Here is a 10,069-nt window from a genome sequence, read left to right as displayed (position 1 = left end):
AATCGCGACAAGAGTCTGCATGGCGGACACATTGAGGAGCCGTTCAGGGGCTTTTCAACGGGAGCGTCTGTCAGCTCCGGGTCGTCCGTAATCCCCGCGTCGAAATCGCGCAGGCTGAGCTTCCTCTCGAACGTGGTCAGCACATCCGATTCGGAGATGAAGCTGTAGGCTCCGATGTCCGCCAAGCACCAGTTGAGCTTGGAGATCGTGACGACGGTGGCGGAGACGGCGACGATGGTGCCGGCGGAGACGGGTCCCCGTCTCCGCCGGCCCTTTGTTTCCGCCGTTGAGAACGCCGACCAAAGCTACTGGGAGTGCTAACTTTGGAAGCAGGCATTTCTCGGCAGAAAAACTACCGGGAACAAAGAGGGAAACCGAATCTAAACAGCGGCAAACTAGCGATACGATCAGAAGCGATACGATCAGAAGCGAAAGAAGCTGCCGATAGCGCGCGCAGGCGGCCAATCGTGAGCCCTGTTTCGGGTCACAACCAATGGGATTGCTGGTATCATAGTTCCCACGTTTTTTCTGCTTGTATGTACGGGGTTCTCCCGGGACACAGATAGCCTCAAACGTAGCAAGCTTCTATGGGCAGAAACTAGAAGAAACGGCGCTTCCAACGAGGGTAAGATATCTCGGCTGCGTCGAACGAGCGCGGAGTAGGCCTAATTTGAAAATGCCGAACTTCGCCGTCTGCTTGCTCGGCGGGTCGCCGCGCGCGGCCGCGAGCTTGCCGAAAATATTTTTTGCGAAATAAATACTGCGCATTTATAAATAAAACTTTCTGAAACTATGCTTCAGAACATAGTGAACCCAAATATAATATTTTTTGAAAATGCATTTTTTCGGAAAAAAATGGAATTTCGTGGCCGTATCCCCCCTTAAAGGTGAAGTAAAACCTTTGAATCTCGTGCTTAATAGAGAAGGATCGCTTTTATGTTTGATTCGCGTGCATTTTTTACAATCGACTTTTTCGGGATGCTCAGTATCCAGTTGTGATGTGCGTGGTTGATCGTGATATGATTATTTTACTTTTTGAATTCCACCGCAATATCAACTCAAACCCCTGAATTTCTCTACTTCATCAGCATGGTGTGTTTATGTTTGCTTGTTCCTTAAGTTTCGTTGTGATTGAGCTTCTGTATTGGTATAGTATAAAAAAATTAACAAAACAAAATTTGATCTTCAGTCCTAACCGAACTTGCCCACGCAGCATTCGACTTCGAATGGCAGAGAACGGACTGCGAGGACAAGGGGGCGGAGCTCTCCTTCCAAGGAGCCGAATTGCAGAGGCAACCATTGAAGATGGACCAGGAGGGGAGGACGGACGGCGGTGCGACTTCTGCCGCCAATCTTATGGTGCCCTCAGAACTACCAACAGCAGGTACTAGAAGACGCACACGGGATAACACTCATCCAGCTTCGCACACTCTTAGCACACCCTCACAGATTCATGAACGGTCCCCCACGCAAAGAAAACCTTTTTGTAGGCTCGGTTTTCCAGAAGATGGAAAACGTAAGCAATCTGATGTGGTACACAAAGTTTTCCCCACGTAGAAACTTCATTAAGTTTTAATTAGCGGCCTGCACCAAGCCGAAAAATTATACCGCATACATAGTATTTGATATCAGAGAAGTGTACCATGCTGAGTTGTTTATATCACAAAATTGTATTTTTTCCTTCAGTTCCGGTTGATCGAGTAGCTTTCACAAATGCTATAAATAATTTTCGACGCATGAAATAGCCCTAAAGATGTTTGGCTGTTCCAAATGATTGAAGCTTTAGAACAGGGGTGGCCAAGATGCGGCTCTTCGTGTGTTAGAGTGTGGCTCGCAGCTCCCCCCCCCCGTTACCACGAACACTTCCTCAAAAAGTGAAATGGAAGTTTAGCTTTAGACTGGCAAATGTCCACATCATTGTCGGTATAGAACCGCGTTTTTTGCTGTTTCAAATCGCACATAAAATAATCGCTGCGTACCTTGGCGATGTTTCAAGTTTCTAAGGCACACAACGATTATTCCACGAGCTTATTGAATACTATTTTGTGTAACCTAATAATTTGTGGGTGGTGAATGACCCTTCCAGCGTTACTTAATACACAGTCGCGATCATTATTAATGTCAACACGCTATCACCCAGCGCTCCGTACTCGCAGCGGTATCCAGCCGCAGTGTTGTAGCCGTTACCGTAAAAAAAATAAAGAACTACGTTATTTGCGAAATAAAGGAGCGCGATACTGTCGCCGACAGAAAGTAACGCACGTTACTTTTGCGTTACTTTTTATTTATAAATTGACGGTAACAGCGCTTTTGTTTTCTTTTGGCGACAGCGTGTTTCGACTTTAACATGACAGGCGGTGGTTGGAGTTTTTCTAAAGCGGAAATTTTCGCGTGGGGAAAAGACAGGCCAAATTTAGAAAATTTCTAGATTTAGAAAAGTAATGAATACGTCACTACGTTACTGAAAGAAGAAAGGCGTTACCAATAACGACGTTACTTGTAACACGTAACCGCCAACACTGTGCAGCAGCAGCCGCGGCGGCTTGACTTCCCTTCCGCACTTGGTTAGGAGAACGCGCAAGCCACCACAGCTGCGGCAGCATGGGGCTGCCAGAGTGGAGTCTTAAACGATTGCCTGTAGACCTTTACAAGCATTACGATTGAACCTTTTTAACGTCTCAAATGAATGAATACCTACTTTAGGCCGCACCGGCATAATGTACGTATTCTGGACCATGTTCATCTAGGTATTCAAAATTGATGTTCAGACCAATAAAAACAGCGCCGACGTTTCATGCTCTGTTGTGTCATCCCAACAGACTTGATCGAAGCATACTCTGGCGACAAAGTGGATACCATCGACCGTGACAGCCGCAGGGGTGACACCTCTCCCCCGACTAACTGGTCGCGCCCACACAAGCAGCAAACGCACCGACGACCGGACAAGCACCCGTGTTGCTTCTGTCCTTACTCATGCTCTTCCGCATCGGATGTCGCCGTCCACGAGAGGACACACACTGGAGAGAGGCCCTTCAGTTGCGGTGCCTGCAAGAAAACGTTCGTGCAGAAGTCTCACTTGACAGCTCACGATAGAATTCACACCGGGGAGAAGCCGTTCAAGTGCAACACGTGCAGCAGAGCGTTTACTCAGAAAGGCAGTTTGGCGGTTCATGAAAGGACTCACACAGGAGAGAGGCCCTTCAGTTGCGGTGCGTGCAAGAAAATGTTCGTGCAGAAGGCTCACTTGATATCTCACGTTAAACTTCACAAAGGAGAGAAGCCGTTCAAGTGCGAGACCTGCGGTAGAGCGTTTGCGACTTATAGCAATTTACACACTCATCGGAAGTTACATCGCAAGTGATCGAAACAGCAACGTGCATCATAGTTGTGAATGGGGTTTAAACAAAATACGCGAGCACCGACGTGTGTTCATTTCGTTCGGCAATAGACCTACAGGAGCTCTACTTGCGAGCAGTGCAGGTTTCGAATGGTTGGAAAATATTTCGGCCTATTATGTATCGCGTAAACACAGATTAAATCGTGAATTTACCTTAGACGAAGCGACCCTGGTTCTTTTTTGTACACGAAAAAATAATTACTTGAAGCCTAGTATTCTTATATTCATTTAGAGTCATTAATCTCGTGCTGCACCTGGCGTCTCTGGGTTGTCTGTAGGGCCACTTGTGTTCCTTACAAGTCGGCCTACTCATGACCATAAATACACAAATTAATAAAATAACTAACGACTTTCAATAGCAGCAATTTTGGATATTGCAAAAGTTAAGAAACTATAAGAAAAACTTAGTAATGCGGAGGGGTCAACAGAATTTTAAGATGAAAAAATAAAATTATATTCCAAACTATTTAACACACCAAGCTGGAAAATATTGCTTTACTCATAGGACAGCAACAGAATATACATGACTCGAAGATTTAGAAATGCAGTGCTATTTCCTATCTCATTTCTTAATATTCTTCGTCCTTTTTCATTTTGACCGGTTGCAGTTGCCGAATTCCCATGACATCCTTCAATGTGCTTGCTACATGAAATACTTGTTTCTATGTTTTTCTTTTGCATGATTTTATTATTTTTTTTTGCATATTCACGAAGACGGTCCTGATCATTGAGGATATTCACACTTTTAGTGCTATTCATTTAGTGTTCATAAACATTTAGTTTCACCTTTCATCAAAGCGGTTTTGTTGATTTAGGATATTCGTACTTTTAGTGCTATTTATTTGGTATTCATCTAGTTTCACTGGGATTCGTCAGGCCCTTATTTCTTTGAACTTCTTTTTGTAGTAGACGGTTCATATATATTTGTTTTACTAAAGGCATAATTAACTCCACTGTGTACAATCATGTATTTATCGGCATAATTCATCTAAATATGTCTTAATCTACGCTGACTGTACAGTGGTTGTCACTATTGCCTGATGCGCCAGAATCGCTGCAGGTGGAGTTCTATTCCAAAATGTATAAAATATTTCTTTTGACATAAAGAGGGTGTTTCCGGGAAAACGGGCAAACTCGTTACTGCAAAAACGACTCGTTGCACAATAAAGAAGCCTGCTGCCGTAGTGGTCTGTGTCAAAGTGAAATTGTTAGAGTTCAATATAAGTGAATAATTAACGAATTCGAGTTCTTAAAATATTAAATAATACTTTTAAAGGCATGGATTTCATTATAGTTTTCCTCGGCATCGTCGTGAACTACTTAATACACCCACGTTACAAAGGTATGAGGCATTTAAAACCAGTCAAAATTACTTACCCAAATAGATTGAACGCTAAAAAATGTTTCTTTGATGGCAGATGCAAAGGGCCAAAGCTGGCAGGGTGGTGGATGGCATACGATCCCGTTGGACCACTCAAACGTCGATCTTTCGCCGCATGCCCACTCTGCCTGCCATATCCACGCAGAGGGCGTGGTCAGGCGATGAAATGGAGGCGGTTGTCTGGTCCGGCAAACGTGTAGCTCGCACCGCACTGTCAGCTTCAAGGGGCCTTGCAACGATATTGAGTATTGGGTTTTCTGGCACCTGTGGGGCCCAAGCACTGGTGTGCCCGTTACAAAAAAAAAAAAAAAAAAGTAACGAAATAGCTTTATTTTTAAGATTGTCAAAAATTAACGGGTTAATGAGATTCGTTATCGTCCTAGAAACGTCACGATATACCGTTACGGTTACTTTCAAAAGAGAACGAACGTCACTTGCGCCAATTTGAATAGCATTATTACTTGATTGCGAAAGGCTGAGGATATGAACTTCGAGAACAGTTCAGCTTCTACGGAGTAATTTCTTTGTGTGTTGTTAGTTTGTAAGATTTGTTGCATATTGTTTATTATTTTGAAATCTGGTTTTATAGACTGTGCTCTCTCATTTTCTCTTTCTTTCGCAAATAATTCAGTAATTTTTTGCACGACCATAAAGGCTAAGCAATACACTTCAATCGAATAATACACTGGCTTGAACAAACAAGTCACCACGTGTCTGCATACCCCCCCCCCCCCCCCCCCCCCCTTTTCGGAACGAATACACTTTTGGGAGTACCTAATTGTTCCAAAGAAAAAGGGGTGTAATGTATTATATTACTGCCAACATTAACCTTCAAGAAAAATTGGAAGAGCACGAAGCTGGAATTCAAGAACCTCCACTGACACACAGAGTAATGACAAGAAAAGCAACAAATCGCGAGAAGAAAATAACTTGAGTGCTTCTCTTTTTATTATTTGTGTTTTCGCGTATTTTTGTGGATTATCTGTCGGGGACCAAATACGTAATCTGCGAACGTGAACAGAGCATTGTGGCCTCTTCCCCACGAGCTATTAGTTGACCCAAATAATAAAAAAGGACTAAACAAACTCGTAAAAGGTATAAAGGAAAACATTGTGACAAAAAAACCTTCTGAAAAAAAAAAAAAAAAGACGCGCGCCTGGTGCGCCCCACCGGGAATTACGAATATTCGATGTTCGAACTCTGGGTTGGGCTACGCTTGCGGCTCAGGTCGGTGCTGTCGTCGGCGAGTTGCTCTTACAAGTTCCTTGAAGCGGGGACAACGAAACGATCAGAAGTCGATGGTAGTTGGCGATCAAGACGGTGAGTTTGTGTGAGCTCTATGCTGAACCTAGTAAAGATCCGCGCTTTTCAAAACTGCCATCCGTCTTGTCGGTACTGACAGATCGTTTCATCGACAAGCAACGTTTTATCGACAGATCGTTTCATCGGCAGCGTCTTTTTCTCGACAGAGCCTTAGAAATTGACTTTTTTGTGGCATTTATGTCGCAGACTTGTGAAGAGGGCTTCATGAGCCTCATCAACGCAGCGGTGGCGCATTCTCCCGATTGCAAAGTCTAGTTTACTTAAAGGGACACTGACAGGGTATTTATGCTCGCCGAGGTTTTTAGTTGTACGTGACATATGAGAGCTCAACTACCCAGAACAGAATTTGCGGCTCGAAATTCGGTTTCTTTCCACCCGAAAACCGCCGATCAAGAACTGGCCGGTTCGAGTCTCGCTCACTCTCTTTTTCGCGGTCACGGGCCGTTTTCTAAGGTATCGATGCGACCACTAAATTTAATCAAAGTCGTGGGTCACTGAAGGCACACACTCAATATTAAAAATAGAAAAAAAATATGAACCCCATTTTTTGTGGCTTCTAAAAAGCTGTAAATAAGTTCCACAGACAACCGGAAGCATTCTGTGCGTTCGTCGTTTCGCGTATCGTGGGACTCGCGGAGACGGCGATGGCAGCGGACGACGGGCGTGGGACCTCTATTTCAGAACTGCCGTTTGCGGTACCGCCGAATTCTGTCGACCGTTAAAAGAGAAATTTGGGACTGATCAAAAGAATTGGTATTCATCCCGTACGACACGGCCGGCCACCAAGCCGATTTGCACGAAGACGTCGCCGAGCCGTCGCTCCCTTCTCGTGGCTGAAGACATCGCTCGCGCAAACGTCAAGCACGACGTGTCTACTTCGAGTTGAATATGCACGCGTACGATTTCTTCACTAGGTGCAAATGTCCCCAATGCGTGGTGCTTCCCGACTTCGACCCGGGAGTGCCTTTTGTAGAGAAAAATCGACAGCAAGCTTTCCAACTTACAGTTACCGGCTGAATTATTACTAAGGAAAGAGATCCACCATTGAAGAAATGCTGCAGTAGCTCAGTGGGAAAGACGTCCGGTTCACACGCGGTAGGACCGCGTTCAATCCCCCGTGGAACTTTTTTTTTTTTTTTTTTTCAAACATTTTCCGATGTTTACATATCTTTTTCTTTTTTTTTTTTACAATCATCACTGAAGAAACAAACAAAAAAATAACAAACAAATGTTGTGGGCGATACTTCGCTGAAATAAATGGCATGGGATTCCCGTTTTGACACCTCCGAACTCCATGTAATCACTTTCCACAAAATGCAAGGAGCATATAGATCGGGTAGCGTCCGCTTTCCAAGGTGCCCGTAACTGTTTTGCAGGAATTGCAGCCAGCCATTGGTCCCGATCCCGTTGATCTTTCGGAAACTCTGTCGCACAATGCCACTTTTTTTCGGATGCAGGACATGTAAGCCAGCTCTTCACGCAACATCTTGGGCGTATTCTTTTCGGAGCCGATCATGGAAATTCACCAAGGGCACTCACTATAACTCATCTCCAACTCCTCAATGTACAAAACAACTCATCTTGGAGTACAGAACAACGAGCGGAACAAACATAACTGCAAGTAATCGCACGGCGAGCAGTTCCCGCACGCCGCATGTCGTGTCGTCTGCTACGGAAAGGAGAAAAAAAAAAACGCACGGTCGGGTGTAGCCACGTGACTTCCGCCACTCGCTCTCTTCTCTCCACTTCTCCGACCTCTGTCGGGTTTCGGTTTCGGTTTCGAGCAGTTGCGTCTTTTGGCTTTATTAAAAAAATACGCTACTCTGTTGCAAAATATTAATCGGGCAGTCCTCCGACACCATAATAAAGCGCCTGGCAAAAAATAAAAAAAATTTTTTTGGGGGGTGTCAGTGTCCCTTTAACGATCGGCGATTCCGACTAGGTGGGGTGCCTACTCGAGCCTGAGATTAAATTAAAACTCCTTGAGCGAAGCCGAAGTTGCCTTCGGCTTCGCTCAAGGAGAAAAATACCCAAATAAAATGTTTTATTTGGGTATTTTTCTGTTTCATCAGCTGTTTTTCCCTAAAAATGTTTTAAGTGTGTTTTTTCCTGTTTTTGCTGCTTTATATAACAAAGTTTTCCAGCATGTAACCCACTTTTTTGTTTGTTCATTTATATAATGTTTCTTCAGCAGTTACTACCACCTTGTGTAATGCCAGCAATGGCCTTCAAGGTTTAATAAATGATGATGATGACGTTGCATGACGGGCGCACGACTATGCCTTCGACGCCCAATCGGGCGTCGTAGTAGTAGTTGATTTAACGAGCAGCGGGGAAATGTTGTCGATGAGTCGTGGGTCGATGAAAAGTTGCAATGAAGTGATACGGACCAAGCATGGGCAATTCACAATGCTCCAAGTAAAAAATACAGACTTACCTTTGGATCTCTAATCGTCACAGCCGAGCGTGGTCGTTTTGTGCACACACGAAGGTACAATCAACTCAGGCTGAGCACTCATCCGTGCTGTCACACGGGCGGTACATCAGAATGCCCCCACAATAGACCGATGTCACCAAGCGAACTGCGCAGGCGCGCGCATTCCGGAAGTGGTGCCGCCGCCATGCTACTTGTAGTCATCCCTTTCCGGCTACATACGGCTGCGCGTACGTACATCACCATAGATTATCATTTGGCACGCCCCGGTATCATTGATTCTCTGGCATGTTTTGACTTCATAGGATTGTGTTGTTTGTGATGCCTTACTTTCCTCAGCAATTGCAGAAAAGCAGTTTCAGTTGTCTTATCGCTTTAGAATCGCTTTGTCGTCTGCTTCGTCGTCGTTGGCTTCTTCGTCTTCGTGAACGCGTGAGCCCACTGCCATTCACGGGGTAATTTCACTGCGGCCGCGGAAAAAACAAAACAAAAAAACAACGGCGCCACTACTCGAGCCTGTGCGACAGGGTACACATGAACCGCGGGAGAAGCCTGCACACAAAAAACTGATCTACAGAAAGGCCATGCCTGACGCGCAGTAATAATTGGCATCTATGAAAAAAAAAAAAAGCAACCACGCCAGATACCTGAAAGCTTGGGCTGGAGATGATTTTTCGTGCACAGTTTCTATTCAGTTTTATTTTGTTTGCGCATTCCGACTCCTCAGACGTCTCAATTACCTTGCAAACAAGTGAACATCTAGTGCAATAGCAAAGAACAAGAAAATTCGAGGGATCATCGGCTCGGTGTAGCATCACGGAACAGCATCAGATGGGATGAAAAACTGAGCTTGGCGGTGCTCAGTCTTGTGCCTAACGTTTAATCAGCCATCAAGTAAGAGGAGCTAAAAAGACTTTCTCGGTCAGCGATAGTTTTCTAAAAGTTGTTTCATTCGGGTTGACAGCCTGTGCGACAGAGTACATATGAACCGCGGGAGAAGCCTGCACACAAAGAACTGATCTACAGAAAGGCCATGCCTGACGCGCAGTAATAATTGGCATCTATAAAAAAAAGCAACCATGCCAGATACCTGAAAGATTGGTGTGAAGATGATTTTTCGTGCACAGTTTCTATGCAGTTTTATTTTGTTTGCGCAAGATCCGAACGCTAACAGTCGCCCGACGGAGCGATTGGTGCTAGTGCAGAATGGATCAGTAACACCAGCCTAATAGACCGCCACAAAATGGATGAGGTTCGTTTGTTACATTTTTGGCGGTAAGTACGTGTTGCACTTCTAAATTGTATTATGTAATTTTTTTTTGCGTTGGTATGGAAAAAAAATAAAGGCTGCTTCCGAAAAAAGTTGTTTTATATCACGTGGTGCATATCGGGAATCTCTGCTCTTTTGTAGTGATTGTCCTGATCTTTTGAAGCACAGTTGTCCTCGAAACATGTCATCGCAATAACAGTTATAACCACCAAAATACACCGAGTAAGAAGTGTATTAAAAACGGCCTCCGCAAAGCAGTGCGGA

The 10,069-nt window shown here is 44.6% G+C and overlaps 1 protein-coding gene across 1 annotated transcript; it reads left to right on the top strand.

Moving 5' to 3' along the window:
* Positions 1-889: 889 nt before the first annotated feature.
* On the top strand, positions 890-4,349 carry LOC121832958 (gastrula zinc finger protein XlCGF49.1-like). Its single transcript, XM_042289563.1, has 2 exons — positions 890-1,384; positions 2,820-4,349. Exons 1-2 carry the CDS (start codon positions 1,306-1,308, stop codon positions 3,359-3,361), a joined length of 621 nt encoding a protein of 206 aa, XP_042145497.1. The 5' UTR covers positions 890-1,305; the 3' UTR covers positions 3,362-4,349.
* Positions 4,350-10,069: the final 5,720 nt, after the last annotated feature.

This window comes from Ixodes scapularis, unplaced genomic scaffold, assembly GCF_016920785.2.
Source record: "Ixodes scapularis isolate PalLabHiFi unplaced genomic scaffold, ASM1692078v2 PGA_scaffold0__279_contigs__length_252992795, whole genome shotgun sequence".
NCBI classification, from domain to species: Eukaryota; Metazoa; Arthropoda; class Arachnida; order Ixodida; family Ixodidae; genus Ixodes; species Ixodes scapularis.
The sequence above is the reverse complement of the archived record's forward strand: the minus strand, read 5'-3'. Positions and strand labels throughout refer to the sequence as shown.

Excerpts from the sequence above, each read along its gene's own strand:
- LOC121832958 (XM_042289563.1), top strand. The coding sequence starts at position 1,306 with ATGGACCAGGAGGGGAGGACGGACGGCGGTGCGACTTCTGCCGCCAAT. Across the intron at positions 1,385-2,819 it reads CTCAGAACTACCAACAGCAG|ACTTGATCGAAGCATACTCT; the intron begins GTACTAGAAGAC and ends TCATCCCAACAG.